Below are 18437 nucleotides of genomic sequence, written 5' to 3'. Positions count from 1 at the left end.
ACAATAGTTGAAGAATGGTCATATAAATGGGGTTTTAAATTCTCAGTTGACAAAACAAAGATAATGTTTTTTACAAGGAAAAAAATTGGGTGTGAGGTAAAACTAAAATTATATAATCAAGAACTGGAAAGAGTGAAACATTTTAAGCTTTTAGGGGTATGGTTTGATGAAAGGGTTACATGGGCGGTGCATATCCAGAATATAGTGAACAAATGTAAGAAAATAATTAATACAATGAGGTGCTTAGTTGGTAGTGAATGGGGAGCAGATAGGATGGCATTAAAGGCCATGTATAGTGGATTGGTTAGATCAGTGTTAGATTATGGTTGCGTGGTGTATGGATCAGCAGCAGAAACATCTCTTAGGAAGTTAGATAATATACAGCATCAGGTGTTGAGATTATGTACAGGAGCTATAAAAACTACACCAATTACAGCACTACAGGTTGAAATGGGGGAAATGTCATTAGAAATGAGAAGGGAACAATTGTCAGTGAATTATTGGGTTAATTTACAAGGCCATAGTCAAGAGCATCCAACGCTAGTTACTTTAAAGCCCTGTTGGGAAAAAGAGAGGAGGACAATTAAATGTTTTGGATGGACAGTGATACAGAAAGCAACAGAACTTTTAGACAATAAAGAGTTTAGACAATAAGACAGGAGTAGCGTTTACCGTTCCTGAGTTTCACTTATCGGTAAAGAAAAGGACTAGTGATGAGTTATCTGTTTATTCAGGAGAAATGATTGCACTGTTATTAGCAACACAGTGGATAGAAGAGATAAGACCTTTGAAATCAGTTATTTGTTCAGATTCATGTGCATCATTGGTTAGTTTATTATACAGTCATTCGGAAAGTAGACCAGACATTTTAATGGAAATAATACAAACGTTATACAGAATTCAAATGATGGGTATTACAGTGGTATTTTTATGGGTGCCTGCACATATTGGTATCCAAGGAAATGAAACTGCAGATAAAGAAGCAAAAGAGGCAGTTAAAAACAACAACATTGATTTAATTGTTAATCTAAGTAAGAGTGAAATCAAGAGTATTATTAAAAAAAGACTGAAGGAAAGGTGGCAAAAACAATGGGATATAGAGAAAAAAGGTCGATGGTTTTACAGAATTCAAAGGAAAGTGGGAGAAATGAGAAGTGCAGGAAAAACAGGAGGGAGGAAATTTTAATATCAAGGATGAGATTTGGACACACAAGATTAAATGGTACACTTTATAAAATGGGTAAACATGATACAGGAAGGTGTGAATTTTGTGGGCAAGAAGAATCAGTGGAACATGTTATTTTGTATTGTCAGAAATATGAAACTGAAAGACAGATTTTAAAGGAAAATTTAGGAAAAATAAAAGTGCGATTTAAACTGAGAGATATATTACAAAATAACTCGGGGAATGAATGCTATAGTTTTATTTTTCAGTACCTTAAAATAACAGTCATTTTGATCCACACTCCATACCAGTTGGTGGCGGAAATACACCATTTTGTTGTTTGTCAATAAATTTCAAGAAGAAGAAGAAGCATGAATGAGGTAATGAATCCATGAAATGTGACAAACAGATGTTCTCCACTACTGGCAGGATCAACACATCCATTCAATCGTTCATGACAACTAATCGCTTAAAGCACCTCGCCATCCTTTCACATGAGTGTGAGATTACAGTCTTTGAAATATGATGAAATTATTGTGATTTAAAAATAATTAAAACAATTATTATAAACAATGTTTATGGTCTTGTTCTTTAAGATTTGAGACTTGACGGATGCAAAAATGGATTTTTCATAATTTTCTAAAAAGACATTAGAATCACTAGAGTTCACATCCACAATATATAAACAAGTATTCAAATACCTTTCAAAAGCAATCAGCAGTTATGAACCTTGGTAGCCTTTTAATCAAAAAGTCCAAAACTTCCATGCTTGTTGCTAGTTGAGAACATTTTGAAACTTTGAAAACTTTCTGTTATGTATGATGCTTAACAAATCTCGACAAGTCATATTTTTAATTTTCAATTTAGTTATGCCTACATATAAATATATAAATAAATGAATATAATTTTTGGCTCATATCTTGACTTTTTTTCCATTTCAGCCAAAAAACATTAATGCCCTTCTCAGCTGTCAAAATTTGCACCCCTATTTGTGTTATGTTTTATAAAATGTATTGTATTGTACTTTAGTTTCCCTGCTAAAAAAAAAAACAATAGAAGCCCAATAGAAACCATCACAGAAATTCCAATGGTTTCCATTAAAATACCATTATAAACCATTAGCTTTTTCCAGTAAAACCATTACAAAATTCCTCTTTGTAGTGTGTTTTGGGCATTTATCCAATAGGATTTAACATCCCACCAATAGAATCCATCACATACCAGTAGACACCATTGTAGTTTCCATTAAAACCAATACAATTCCCATTATAATCATTCAAACCATTACATTTTCTATTGTGTTTTGGGCAGGGTTCTATTGTTTTTTGTTTTTTTTCCAGCAGGGTATAGGCAGTGAGGTCCACCCTAATTCACCAAAGTTCACTAAATTTAAAATTTCTGGCTTTGCTACTGGCTTACATACCACCTTATTTCCTGTTTTGTTTGCCATTTCTTCACTGCTACAAATAACTAAAATGAAATAACTGAAATCAAAAACCAGTTTTTACATCAGTTAACAACAATGTGTATTTAAATATGAATTTCTCTAAGAAATAAACCCCGATTTACTCATTTTATTGTTTGCATGTATGTGTGTGTAAATTTCAGCGCACTTTCTTGTGATTTTACACAGCAGCACGTGAGCGGGACTTTTATTCTGAGCTGGAGTTTATGACGTCATCAGGCTGCGCCGCACTGCTGCGTTTGTTGGGATTCGGCTGAAGAAGGTGTGTGTGTGTTTTTAACCATTTAAAGTTTTTAAATATATGCAAACTGTTCAGTCTGTTTTATAGTTTCTTTCACAGGCGATGTACAATTATGCAATCTTTATTTAATATAATATTGCAATACTTTATCTAACATTAACGGTCGTTATTTTGTGCAAGTAAAGCGCATGCATTCACGAGTAACAGAAAAGGCGCGTCTCATTTCGCTCCATGCATTGTGAATCAGTTTATCGTAAACATGAATTCAGCGCTGCTAAGTAGTGATATGACATGGGCTTTTCGAAAATTCGAGTCAATTGAACCAAATGCTTCGCGAAATGATTCACTGTTTTGCGCTCGAATCACCGCACGCTGAAGACACCTGGGCAAAACAGCAAAATGCAGCATGCTTTTACAAACAAATAGCAAACGTTTTAATGAAAGTGCCATTTCTTTCGATTTAATCCCTTCTTATCTTCAAATAATTAAATACAAATATAAACCATAACTAAACACGAAGAGTCTGTAAAATTTGTGGTCTTTTTTTTTTTTTTACATTTTTTTTATTAGAAGTGCTGGTTTTGAGTGTTTCTTGTTTTTTTTTGTCTAACTTAATCGGGCCTTACCAGTGCACTAACTACTAAACTAGGGAGCTGACCGTGTTACACCCAGAGATTTAGTTTGGATTTATGTTTGTTTTTGTTATTTATGCTTGTCTTAAACTTGATTGTGTTTCCAAACACAGAAAAACTCTGGTCGAAGCAACTGAGATCCATGTGACACGCTATTAAAAAGATGGCGTTTATTAAAGTGGAGACCGAAGACATGATGATTGAAGAAGCATTCAGAGTCAAACATGAAGATACTGAGGCACAAACAGGTTGGTTTTCATTCTCAAAGCTGAACTAAATCACTTGATCCTTATTAAAATGTTGTGTTGTGCAGAAATGAATTGTATTTTTGAAGAATGTCATATGAGCATCCTAATTAAAGCTGATTTATTTGATATTGAAGGCTTACTCCACCCCTAAATGAAAATTTTGTCATTAATCACTTACCCCCATGTCGTTCTAAAACCGTGAAAGCTTCGTTCGTCTTGGGAACACAATTTAAGATATTTTGGATGTAAAACGTCTTCTACGTTTGTTTACGCTTTGATTTGAATGAAAACTGCGTATCTGTGTGGTGCGGCTGACACAGAAGAGCGATAATAAATTGTATTATTATTGTTATAACTTTGAAGTTCATTGTACAATGCTAATATATTTCTGTCATAATTTCAAGTAAAATCGAACTTTTATTTTGACGGGTTGTTACGGACCTTCGAGTTTCAGAATGTATTGTAAACGTGAATTTGTTTCCAGGTGGACTGTGTATCTTTCACTCCTGAAAGTCCTAACTTTTAAAGGAAAGTCAGGTTGAAAAACACATGCGTTGCAGTGGTAGCATCATCTATAAATGCTTCTTTTTAGAAAGAAATATAATAAATCCCATTTAAAAATATTTTCTTCTTTTTGTGTTATGCAACATTAATGCTAAAAATATTCAGAGCTTTATAAAATTCAGAGGGACAAAAACACACATAAATATCAGTAAATATTAATTGAATCAAAACTTTAAAATCCAGTGACCAGCAACATAATAGATGGTTTGAATCAAAGTGCTTGATTGTTAGTGACACAGTTTAAAACAAAGACATGAATTAGCCTATATGCTAAAGAAAACATCTGTTGTCGTGACTTTCACATCTTCTAAAACTTCAGTTGTAAATGTAGCATCTGAAGTTGATCTAGGATGAGTGCTAAGACCAAAACTTAAATGTTGTTAGAAACAAACTCTCTCTGAAGTAACCGGTTTTACATAGAGACTTGAGACTTATGATGCTCTGACTGAGCGCTGTTAGCTAAATAATAACATTGTCACAATGACCAATTATTTTAAAGAAAGTTATATAAACTCTGGTTACTGGCTTATAAGAAATATTTTGGCACATACATTTTCTCAGTTCACTCTCTGTTGGCAGTTCAGCATATATTTTTTTTATTAGATTGTACTGTTTTTTATTTTATTTTAAATAGACAACGGTTTTATTCTGAGGTGTGTTTAACTGATTTATTTAAAAATGTATCACCTGAATATATTTTAGAATTTTTGTCTAGTGTAGATCTGAAGTGTCTTTTATAACTTTTTGTTAATTGTATATTTTGTGTAATTTATTCAGAGATCGCCATGAAAATAGTTTTGATGCTGGTATGGCGTTAAGAAGTGATTTAAATAGAAAATAAACTCTGTTGGTAGGTGTTCCATTGACTTGCATTCATACTCATGCAAATGCATCAGACCAGAAACGCAAACCCGTGCGAAGATATTTTGCAGCATAGCAAAGTTCAAGTTTGGTAAAATCTGACCTGCGAATTCACGTCACATGAATGCGCGAGACCAAAAGAAGATCAAAATGTCACACAGAGACCTCGGTACAGAAATTTAAAACATGGCGGAATCGCTAATTTTAGCAGTGTCACATCATCCTGTTTTATACAACTTTAAAAGATTGCAAAAATCACATAAAAAGAGAAGCGGCTTGGTTTGCAGTGGAAACAGGAGTGGATGGTACGTTTGAACAGTGAAACGTGTAATTTAAGGTTCGTTTCCACTGAGCGGTACAGTACAGTACGATTCGGTACGGGTAACCCTGATCAGGCTTGCTTTTCCACTGCCAATAGTACCCTTACTTGGTAGGCGTGGTGTATGCCGGAAAGTAGCGATCGACGATAAAGCGCGACAGTAAGCACAACTCTGCCTCTTTTTGTTAAATGTCAGTTTTAATGAACAATAATAGCCATTATAAAAGTAAATACATAGTATAAGAGGCTTATATAAGAGAAAATAAAGACAAAAGCAAACAATTCAGTCAAACGTATGCTACAGGTCAGCGCTGTTCTATGGTAAAGTTCAAAATAAATATATAAAGTTAAACATAACTTTGTGCTCAGCCAAAACGATATGACCAGGAACAAATAATAGATTCATGAGACCATGAATGCCTGTTAAATATAGCCTACCCAAAACGAATTGTATCTCATGTTTAATCACTACAGAGACATCAGAGCCAGCGGCAAATGTTGGAAGGACTAGCCGAGTGTGAAAATATAAAATTATAAAATGCAGTGTTATATTTTTTTGTGTGTGTTTGCGCACTCTGCTGTCCATGAGTGTTGGGCTTATAATTACATCAGAGCGGAACGAGTGAAGGAGAAGCTTTATCCCTTTGTATCACGCAAAAGTGACGATTCTAGTCAACCAATCAGCGTTCTGCAGTGAGTTTAGCTCCACCCTTTTGGTACCCTTTGCTATGCTAGGTGCCCCAACGGATACGGTTCGCTATTTTAGTACCATTCACAACTTCTGGCAGTGGAAACAGAAATAATTGCGTAGCGAACCGTACCGCTCAGTGGAAACGAGCCATTAGTGATTTAATTTTTTTTTTTTTTTATTGCATGAGATTTTTATGTGCGTATACTTGATTGACTATACTTCTGACCATGTTGTGTGTACTGTGAAAACCTTGGCGCGTGATGTCATATCCTGCTCCCGCCCCTTTTCACCGCACCGTCCGAATGAAGTCTAGTCTGTCCGTGGCTTTACACTGCTTTTGTATTTGAAGGCCTTTTTAAGCTTCATTTTTATTTAAAGGGGTCATGCATGCATAACATTTCCCCCCTTAAGGTGCTCTAATAATGTTAGTAGGATTAAATCAAAATGAATCTTTTATAATTAATTTATAAATAAAAAGCCACTTTCTACCCTGATTTTAACGCTCTTATTTAAACACTCCATTTAGGAGTAGTTTTACTGTTACACCTGCCAAGATAATTGAAACATTAAAAGCATTGGTTATAGCATTGTATTCCACTGCATCAAAGGTTACAATGCTGATCATTGTTGGCGATCACGGTCATGTCTGTTGAGCAGATGCATGCAGTGATCTCACTCTTGCAGTTTGATTTGGGAACTCTCAAGAATGCATTTGTTATAACAAACATAGTGCGGACACAGTGTCAAGTTAGAGATTAAACTAATTAAAAATTAGCAAAATCTGCTCTGAACCGGTCCAACTTTCTCTTGTGTCATCCTAAAGCTTGTTCACAAATGGCAACATAATTCTCAAGTTATCCAAGATAATGCTGTGGTCTGTTGTCAAAAGAGGTTATGGCAATAGAAGAGAGATTAACATTAATAAGCACTGTTACTGCACTACGATTTGGTCGAAATTAAGTATGTATATTATATATACATATCACCCTGCAGTCCAAGACTGGTTGCCCACTGAAGCTAAGCAGGGTTGAGCCTGGTCAGTACCTGGATGGGAGACCTCCTGGGAAAACTAGGTTGCTGCTAGAAGAGACCAGCAGGGGATAACTACACAGAGCTGTAGTTATTGCGTAGCTTGTCAGTGAACTACGGCTCTGTGTAGTAAATGGCACACCATCTGAAAGCATGTGATGGAGATTTACTACTAATCACAGAACCGGCTTTACTGACGAGATATGCATGACAATCGCATTCGATTATTTGCACAGCCCTACTCCTATCTTATAATCACAAAAAGCCTTGTGTTTTGTTACTTTTTCTTTTCTCATGTACATATGAACGTCTATGGCCAACCTGACCATCTCATTTGCTATAGTTTCAAATCTAGAGTGGTTGTGGGAGGCTCCCTTTTTTAATTGTGTAGAGGCGGTCCCTCATATATTTGTTTGTTTAACACCTTGGAATCAAATTATTAGATAAATTTGCTGTGAAATGACACTACGTAAAAGGAAAAGTATAAATAAAGAGACAAAATGAATGAAGAAATAAACATTGCACTGTGTTGTTTGATTTATAGAGTGAGAATGTACAGGTAAGCATATGGTTTCAGTCTGTACTTGAATATGACAATTGTTGGAGCTAAGTTTGTCATCTGGAAGTTGGTTCCGGGTGCAGGTTTTGTAACAGCTAAACATTCTAGCTGCCATTTTGAAGCACATTCCTCTTCAGGTGGACAAGGGAGGTTTACATGGAAAGACCCTCGTCCCCTTGATTTTCTGTAACTCAAACTGATGTGGTTTCTCTTACAGAAGCTCCAAAGTCTTGTCCAGCCAAACTTCGTATCATTCTTCAAGACCATGACATTCGCAAACTGGACTTGCCTCAGGGAATCCCTGGGACTGTGAGTGAACTTGAGTCTATTGTGAGGAAGACATTTGGCCTTAATGGGAACTTTACTTTGCATTATAAGGATGCTGATTTCGGGGAGGAATATTTTTCTCTTACCTCAACAAGTGACATCAAGGACAAAGACACAATTAAGGTGATTCACATTGTTGAACCTCCCACACTTACTCTGACTTTTACTGATGTGGAGAGTTCCATTAAAAATGCATCAAAGACCTGCATCCAAACCTCGGTTCACACTTCAGTGACCGACATCTATCCTTCTATCAGCGGTTCCTTTTCTGGATCGCAGGATACACTGATTTTTCCATCACCTGAACACAAGACTCAGCGTTCACAGCGTTGGCCTACTGAATTCTCAGTACCTCGCTTTGCCTATGATACAGAACTTGTGCTCGCCGCAGGAACTGAAGCTTTCAGGAAGGATGGAATTCAACTCAACTTTACACCAATCCTTCCAGACATCCTAGAGAAACTGGCTGAAAGCATCTTTCAGTACGTGGCCTACCCAACAAGCGCGCAGTTGTCTGATGTTGCCGAGGCGCTGGTTCAGAAATATCCCTGCCTTAAAGAACCAGGCTCATATAATGGATGCTATGGATGGCGACAGAGACTAAAATATAAAATGGGCAACTATAGAGCAAAACTGAGAGGGCTTGGATGCCCTGAGCTTGATGTTAACTCTATCAAAAAGAAGCGAGCACATGAAAAAGCACCTGCAAAAAATATTAAAAAGCCAAGAAAAGCAGAGGTGAACTTTTTACCCCCTCACCCACAAGGAGAAACTGAAGAAAGCTTGGAAAACGAAAGAGTGGAGCTCCTTAACGAAGTAAAGAGGGGTATGATGAACTATCAGATTATCAGTGAAAAAATGGCAAAGACGTTCTCTATTCGCAGGCAGGAAATTGTCAGTCAAGCAACACCAATCAATGACTTAAAATACAGATGGCCTGCACTTTTTGATGCAGCTCAGGTAAATTTATTTTCATAAAATATAGTTTGCAGTTTGTGCTAGATTACATTCAGTTTTCAACATTAACAAATTGTGCCTTATTTTTACAGATAAACGAAGAATTCACAAGGATCACCACTGTTGACCTGGAGGAAACGTTCATGGCAAAACTGGACCAGTACTCTCCTAGAATAATGTCCTTGGTGTTCTCAAGGGGACGGTCTTCAAAAATGAGTATTCAACGTATTAAGAACATGCTGCTAGAGGTATGAATAAATGTATCCGTTACAAATGGGGGAGGGGGGGACTGTGGGGTGCTATGCTGGGTCAAGTCAAGTGAATTTTATTTGTAGAATGCTTTTAACAATGCACATTGTGTCAAGGCAGCTTTCCAGAAGTTCATAATAAAAACACAAAACGCAAAGAAAAAACATTGTCTTTCAGAGCCTGTTTTCAGCTAGAAACACTATCCTTCAAAGCACATTGAAATACCTCTAATTTTGTACTCTTCCACCTGCACTCCAACAGAGTTAAGAATGCATCATTATCAACATTATCTCCTACAGAAAAACTGAATTCTTTAAGGAAGTCTGTCAGTTGTTCTTTGTGTCACTATACTGTGAATATTTGATGGGTGGCCAGAAATACAACTTCAAATAATACTATTATTATTATTTTAATGATCAATTAATTGTGATTTTAATTGAACAGGGTAGAAATCAATAATTGGAACAGTTTAGTCATGAATCTCATATTTAAGTCTTTTTTTTTTTTTAAATTTAAGAGTCGTGTATTTAAAAACCCATTTCAATGGACAAGCAGTCTTAACCTTTTTTTTTTTTTTTTTCCTTTACAGGATTATTCTATGGAAAAAAGGAGAGAGGCTGCTATCCGTTGCTTAGTGGTGTATCTGAGAGAAAATGAGGAAGATCTGTTTAAAGAACATTCGGTAAGTCAGACATACTGTACTTTGTGTTAATCTGATTTTTAAATATGATAACTTAAACTGACATTGATTTTGACCTGCTTAGGATGATGAGGATATTGCCAATGAAGTGATGAAGATTATTATAACTAGAGGTTCCACGATATCAGAACCAGCCAGTGCAAGAATTGTGATTGAGGGAACAGAAGTCCAGCAAGACCTGGACGTGCCCAGGGCCTGTGCATTGCTAATGGGGCTAATATATGCACTCAACCTCAGCTACCCAAAAGAACTGAAAAACACTTTTGAGGCATTTCAAAAGATTTTCCTTGAGCTGGATGATATGAAAGCTTGCCCGAAGGTAATGTCTCTAAAAAACAAACTGCTGTACTAAAACTGTGATGAATTAGGTTGCTGTCAGCAAATTCAAATGTGATGTGAAAAAGTTGAGTCGTGCATACAATTACAGCAGTTGTGCTCTTGACAGTTGGCAGTTTATTAGAAACACCTAGATAAAAATGTATGTTTAAAACAACAGCCCAAGCAAGAATGACGTTAGTTTTAGCAAGGTGGACACAAGTGAACTGTCAATGAGTGTTGTTGAAATATGTTTTGAAAGTAAAACCACATATTTACTTAAAAAATAGCTTGGAACCCCCCCCCCAATGGTGTGTGCCATGTGGTGTGTTGTTCGCAACACTGAATCTATGGATTCTCTTTTTCACATAAATTGTGAAGCTCTGTATTCCGTTTAGAGGATCAGTCCTCCAAAATCCACATTCATAAATTGAACGTGTTTTATTTTGTTTTAAGAGAAATGTCCTGCTAAGACCCTGCAAATTTGTTTTTTTGTTTGTTTGTTTTGGTGCACAGATGATGCTCATGATTACCAAATTATTTGGACCAAACAAAAGTTGCCACTACTTTTATATTAAACGGTTGTTAATACTGAAATTGCAATGTTTTATTTGTTCCTACTGAAGTGAAATAAATGACCAGTACTCGAAAAATAAAGTAACAATTTGTGCTAGCTGCATCATAAACTCCACTAAGTTCCACTAAGGTGTCTTTGTCACTTTAGTTTTTATCACACTGATGTTTAAATGTTCATTTTTCTAACAAGTTTGTTTTAGTACTTAAATGCTATAAAATGGGGGTGTTTTGTCATGATTGACCGCTTCAGTCACAGAAGGCACTGGCAGACTTCTTTCAGGAGCTTCGGGAAGATATTCAAGCTTTAAGTGTTGTATCATAGCGACAAAATGAGTTGTTTTGCAGTAAACCATACCATCAGATCTGAGGGATTATTTTAGTTTGCTTGGTAAGATGAATGTGTTCTTTATAAGCTAATTAGTAAATATGTTATTGGCAAGCTGAAACGACTAGATTCATTTTGGCTATGTGGGAAAAGGCAAATGATTGTTACTGGCAGTTACAAAAATGTAATGTTAGAAAATAATATGGATAAAAAATCAATTCTATTAGTTGGTGGGAACTTGATACTGTGGCTCCGCTTCACGATCACCACTGCAACAGACTCGGGCTCCAAATGACGTCAACGCAAGGTGGCAGTGGCTGTCTGAAGTGGAAGGAAGTGAGGACGTGGCGCCTGTCTTTCAAATCTAGACCCTTCAAAGCCCAATTTTTCACACTCTTCAGACATTGGGGTTGGGGTGGTCTTTAAAATGGTGGATTTATAATCAATATTTAGGCATTATCTGCCTAATTGTCATAGTAGACATACCTGATGTCAGTAGATCACCTAGAAAGACCATTACAGTTATGTAGTGCTTATATAGCCTGCACAGTATGTCTATTTTGTTTGCTTTTATTATCCTCGAGGGGAACCTAGATTTGCAGCATGATGACAGACAATCACAACAATTACAACTAATAAAAATACCTATGAAGAGTTCAATAAATTGTGTTCTACCTCCTGGGACTCTGAAACAGTGCTCAAAAGGCAACACTTTAGAATTATTTATTTAATGGGTGATCAAACACTTTGATATAACATATTTCTACTTGATAATGTAAGCGTGCCAAACCAAGCTACTATAAGTAAAAAGTAAACAATGATTCAATAAAACCTTCATAAAATAGTAATATTGAAACATAAATTAAATGTTTTCATCCTCATTAAAAACTGATATTTTGCTTCAAAGTTTAGTTTGTCAATCACTGCTCCAAGATATTTATACTTAAGTCAGTACAATATCTACACCATTTATCTGTCAACGCTTGACCATAATGTTAACCTCCTAAAGTCCATTAACGTCCTTAGTTTCCACATTTACTAAATGTGGAATTTATTACACATCACAAAGCCATTTACTACAAGATCATGTTCCTGTAGAAGACTTGCTATCTCTGAGTCATCTGTATTGTTCATCTTCCATGGTTCTATCTGTCTCTCAAAAATAAATAAAATAAAACAAAGATTATAAGAAAACCTGCAAGTTTTGGGGACACGCCACATTGTTTCATTGTAAAATGAGGCACCGTAAAACCAAGCTTCCATGTTCACCATATTTGTTGAACTCTGTGTACATCTTGCTCTTTGTTTAGATGTAAATAAAACCACCACTTTTGAGTGGAAGAAAGAACCTGGTAACTGTTAGGGAATGACCTAACCTATAACAATACACTTTTTCTTCCATGTGTGCTGCTACAAACCATCAATGGTCTGCCTCATGACACCAAGAGTAGACAAGAGAAACTAACAACTACTAATGAACGCTACGAATAGATAAAGTGCATTAAATTGATGAATTCAAGTGACTCAGAAACGGTTGTTCCTCTGAGCCGAACAAGGTAAACTTTACTCTGAATTCAGCAAATAAAGAGAATGGTTGTAATAAACTGACTACACAATCAGCTATACAAAATCTAATGCAAAAATTTAGAGAATCATATACTGACAACAAACACTAAGGCAGCGTTTCCCAATCCCAGTCCTCGTGCATATTTTGCATGTCTCTCTTAGTTAACACACCTGATTCAGATAACCAGCTCGTTAGAAGAGAACTACGTGCAACAGTGTTCCAATTGATATGATCCCTACACAGTGTTCATTGCTTCCTACTCCCTGAGCAGCGGAAATCCGTTTAATTCATGGATTCAAATTAATTCATGGATTTATGCTGCGCCGCTGCCTCCAACAAGAGTGTAACATCATATACCACTGTAAATAAATACAATTTAAATTAATGTCTCGCACACTTTAATGCCCTTTGAATGGAACGTATACACTCGTTTCGAACTGGAATCATGGCGGAATATCCGGTGATGTCCGCGTGAGGACTGCGATTGGGAAACGCTGCACTAAGGAGTTTGGAAAGAGGTTTGGTAAAGTGACATTAGGTACTTTCACACCACATAATTCTATGAACTACTCATCATGACTGTTCCCGAGAACTAAATTTCCCCCCAGGGCCATTTTCCTGGTTGCAATCGCACCGCCAACAGAAACTCTGAAGTAACTTAAGGAGGCCGACTGCAGTCATTTTAGCGCTGAATTCAACATAACAACAGGATGTTTGTGATATGTATACTGGTTTTCTTGATAACGGAGATAGAATGTAGACGCATAAGTTGTGCTCTAGAACACACGTGTCAATCTCAAGGCCTCATTTTATTTTGTCTTAAAATAAAAAAGTCTATGCTGCTTTATATCGTAAATTACGAAAGTGCGTATCAATACCACAAATTTCTGTGTCCATTTGGTGTTCTATTTATTTGCAGAAATTGACTTTGGTTTGCATATGATACACAATGGTTAGGATTTGCGGTGTGGGATTGACGACTGTGTGGACGGCTCAAAGATATAAGTGCGGACTTCATCAAGTGCTCGAGCACCAACGACAGAAATGGTTGAGCAGCACACTTGAAAAACACGATATTCTCCATTCATTCATTTCATGAATTAAAAAATTGATGGCAGCTTTCAGACATGACTTTCTTCTCATTTTAATAGTTTGTTTGAGGCAGTTTCTAGGAGTTATTTTAATGACAGATGTCCAGAGCGCTTTATAGCCTATGCAAGAGCGTATCAAATGCGAGAACACAAATCTCTCGCTCACAGGTGGATTCCATTTCACTCTCACAGAAAACGGACACGTTTCTCTATCGGTCAGACATTAAATGAAGATCATTTGTGAGCACACACATGTAATGTTGCCATAAGCACAACCTGGAGTGTGGGCATCCACAGGCAGAAACATAAATTGGCGCATACTGTATGCCAGCGAAAGTAAATCAGTATTTACATAGCATAACAGTAGTAAATGTACCTAACTGTCTCGCACGTGTCCCACATTGTCTGGCAAAATCACATCTACTGTCCTGCAACAGATCTATAGCCAGGTGGTCACCCTAGCGCAGAGTAGTAAAATAATTACTCATTTGAATCAGTAAATTTTAACGAAAACAATAAATTATAAATGGGTCATTCTACAGAAACGTCCACTTTTGGTATGGCAAAATGTCTTAATTTATTATAATTTTTTTTACATTTAAACTTAGACCACATTGTTAGATTACCTTTTGACTTTATGAATGCATATAAATGACAGCTTAATTATTATTTTTATTTAGATTTTTTGTGCAATTATTTCAAGACCACATGTATCATTTTTTGTCACTGGTGTTACCTTCTTTAGCAATATTAAACGTTTTTATGAAATATTATTTCTATAAAAAAAAAATTCAGCAATGTAGTCAGAGTTACAGAAAAATAATGAAAATGCAAGAAATAAGGAGATTGTTTTATTTATTTAATGTGACAGACAAAAACAGTACAGTAACACAGCACAGTAACACCAGTGACAATTTTCATGAAAAATGCATTTTACAAAATGTCTGCTGCAAGGTATCAAGCCACATGTTGTCAATCATGGTATACTCACTAAATTAAGTAGTTTAATCCATTTGTATTATAGTTTTTTTTACATTTCCCTAACAATAAATAGGTCACACCAGTGACATCAACTAAAAGCTTCATATGAAATCATGAGATAAATGAGAAAATTTATCATAACTGAAAAGAAACAGTGGACTAAACATGGGCCTTTTTTCATGTTTAGAAAATAGGAAGGAGAAAGTCGAGTGATGTCATCAGTGTGATTTTTTTATTCCAAAATAAAAGACTTTTGTTAAGCGGTAACACCAGTGACACAACTCCAGGGGACCACTATTTTCATTATATATTTTATAATATTTTTTTGCCATTTTGTTTTATTATGCCATTTATATCATATATTTGATAGTTATGAATAGACTTTTGTATTTTAAATCGTAGAAAATCCTGTTTTTGACCTCAAAATAAAGCACTTTCCTGCTGTACATGGCTGTGGGGACGAGCAGTTTTGTGGTGCTTGGAATTCTATATAATTAAAAAAAAAAAAAAAATGCCACATTGATGGCTCAGGAAGGTGTAATTGTTCATATAACATATTGTTTCATTTTAAAATATAAAAAAATTGTAACCCTAATGTGTATTTCAATTGTAATATTTCTTTAAAGTCTAGGGACAGAAACGTGGACATTTCTGTAGAATGACCCAAAAATGAAAAGAAGCAGGTTTTTCAGATCAACCGGTAAACTCCTGGAATTTCGAAGGATCCAGAAAGCAAATGCATTCAAACAGTAAGTTCAAAACAGCGCTAATGCAGAGAAAACAGACAATTTCATTAGAGACGGCGGAGATAATAGTACTCACATACAGATGTCAGTAAAAAAATTATGTACCTAAAGTGCTCTATTTTCGCACACTAATTTTGTACTAAAAATGATCCTTTAGTACTTCTTAAGGTCAACTTAAGATCATCTAAGTGTACTCAACTGCTATTTTGAGACACCATGAATATGAACTAAAATGCACTTTTAACATACTATCTCTGTATTTAAAAAATGTATTTAGTTTCCACTTGTAGCACACTTGAACCCATCTTTCATACACTAGTACACTCAAGTGTACTACAAGTGGTAGCTAAATACATTTTTTAAACACAAAGATAGTATGTTAAAAGTGCATTTTAGTTCATATTCATGGTGTCTCAAAATAGCACAGTTGAGTACACTTAGATGATCTTAAATTGACCTTAAGAAGTACTAAAGGATCATTTTTAGTATATTAAGTACAAAATTAGTGCGCGAAAACAGAGCACTCTAAGTACATTATGGAAGTGTACTTGTTTTTCACCTGGGAAGCTATTTGGCTTAAAAGCACAAGTGTTTTATACTGGATGCTGGCTGAAGGTGTTTTAGATTACACAGTAGTCAGTGGTTTAGTAATTCTGAATCAGTCAGGTCAAGGTAGCTCGTTTAGTGGTCTTTTGGCATCTTCCTGTATTTCTGTTTGGTTTTGCAGATTCAGGGCCGCTGCTGGCCAAATGGGTGCCCTAAGCAGAATTGTATTGTGCCCCCTCCCCCAAATATTATGGATGTAAAAAAAAAAACACCCACTATAGGGGTCAAAATAGGGTATAAATAAATTGTAATTAAATTGTATTGTTTACTAATTATAATTGTAGCTCTAGACAGTTACCTTTGGCTATTATTTTATTAATACAGTTGTCTGATTGACTTTATAGTCTCAAGCATTCAGAAATCACACAAAAGACAATAGAGCAGTTTTACTACGATAAAACCATGGTTAATTTTTGTAAGGGTTGTGACGTCCACATGTTTTTGATGATGGAGGCTGTAGCATTTCTATGCAAAAAGGTGGCGAATAAATTTGGATATTTGAATTAGCCTAAATATTTGGTCAATATTAAAGGGTTTGATCATCCTGTAAGTGTAGCAGCAATTACCAGGCCTTTGGCGCCCTTTACAGGCATTTGTAATAATATGTAGACTAATGTAAATTCCTAAATTGTTTTTTGTATTACATTATTTATTTTAACAGTGTTTTTCAATGAAACCTTATAATTATTAATTAATCAATCATTATTGCCTCATTGTTTTTATACAATGCGTTTTAATTCATTTTAAAGGCTGTTGTTGGCTTAGGTCTGTTTTATAACCACAAAAAAATATTATCTTAATACTACTTTGTAAACTATTATTTGAAGTAACAAAACCATGGTTAATTTGTGGTTACCATCCATGGCTACAAGAACCATTATTTTTGGTTTTATTCGTAGTAAAACCATTGCTAATTTTCGTAAGGGAACATGGAAAGTCAGAGAGAATATTAGATGCATTGTTGGTGGTTAAATTATTACAGGCATTAAAACACATTATTAACGTCAACAGCCAAAAAAGTTTCACAGGATTATTAATTTACATAAAAAGTGATGCACGGGCTTCATCTTTTTTTCTTTTTCTTTTCTCGGTTGCTGATGTCTTTTCACGGGCATAGCTGTCCATCAATTCTGATCATTTGCATTCAGCCACAAACATGAGGTGAGGTCGCAGCCTACTGCATCTGCGTTCACCATAAAATGCATTTTTTTGATAATTATATGTATATATATGTTCATGTTTAGATTTTTATTTATGTATATGTTAATTTTGTGGATATATATGTAATTCATTGCAAATTATGAAAATTAAAAAGTACTTTTTTAGTACTTTAGTTTGTATTTATTTATTTATTTTTGGGTGGGGGAGTGGGATTGAGTACCGCCACTTCTTTTTTTCTACTTCAAGCATTGATTGCATATCATATGCATGCCAAACACCTGCGTATCATATGCCAAAGTCAATTTCGGCACCAAACAGAAACAGAAAATCATGCTATTGATAGGCATTTTCATGAGCCCGTGCTCATTTGTTTTTAAATGCTATATCAGTCACACGTTTTTAGCAGTGCACAATTATTTATTGTACCATAAATGTAACAAAGTTTTTTTTTAACAAAGTTAATGTAATGACTTGTGTTTGATGATATTTGTCTTTATTTACTTTGATTTATGGAGTGATGTGGATTTCTTAAGCTGATAAATTAAAAAGATTTATGTTATAATAACACAGAGCAATTACATATATTTTGTACATCTATGCAAATGCATATACAAAATTTGTAATTTAAGCAATAATAAAATAAAGAGACAATTATTTAACAATATGTTAAGGAGTAGTAACGTTTGTACAGTCTTACAGTTACAACCGGCCCTTTGATGGCAGCCATAATGTTGAAGTGGCCGTCAGTGAAAATGAGCTTGACACCCCTGCTCTAGAAAGAGTAAATCAGAGGGTGAAGAGACGAAATCTCCTACGGCAACTTGCATTGCTTCATATGATCGAGTCAGAGAAAAGAGCACAACACCGTAGACAAACACGACAGGTAAATGCCGTTAACATTAACCTTCATTATGTTTATGTCTTGTAACGCTTTAAAATATTATTTCATGTTTAATGAATAACTACACAGGAATAAATGAGTAATGCAGCATTAATATTCTAATGATTACTAGGATGTTATCATATTTTTTTATGTTGATTACCATTTGTATAATCACACAA

General features: G+C 35.3%; 1 protein-coding gene across 2 annotated transcripts; it reads left to right on the top strand.

Annotated features, from left to right (window-relative positions):
• The first annotated feature begins 2775 nt into the window (after nt 1-2775).
• si:ch211-166e11.5 (uncharacterized) lies at nt 2776-11025 on the top strand. Of its 2 annotated transcripts, XM_058773167.1 has the most exons (6): nt 2776-2892; nt 3617-3751; nt 7992-9061; nt 9151-9306; nt 9897-9989; nt 10072-11025. In XM_058773167.1, exons 2-6 carry the CDS (start codon nt 3667-3669, stop codon nt 10357-10359), a joined length of 1692 nt encoding a protein of 563 aa, XP_058629150.1. In that variant the 5' UTR covers nt 2776-2892; nt 3617-3666; the 3' UTR covers nt 10360-11025. The 2 variants fall into 2 exon arrangements, with proteins under 2 accessions (XP_058629150.1, XP_058629149.1); XM_058773166.1 differs by lacking the exon at nt 2776-2892 and having other exon boundaries at nt 2920-3751.
• Nucleotides 11026-18437: the final 7412 nt, after the last annotated feature.

The sequence above is a fragment of the Onychostoma macrolepis genome, chromosome 04 (assembly GCF_012432095.1).
Source record: "Onychostoma macrolepis isolate SWU-2019 chromosome 04, ASM1243209v1, whole genome shotgun sequence".
In the NCBI taxonomy this organism is placed as follows: Eukaryota; Metazoa; Chordata; class Actinopteri; order Cypriniformes; family Cyprinidae; genus Onychostoma; species Onychostoma macrolepis.
This window is presented reverse-complemented; position numbering and strand designations above follow the sequence as displayed.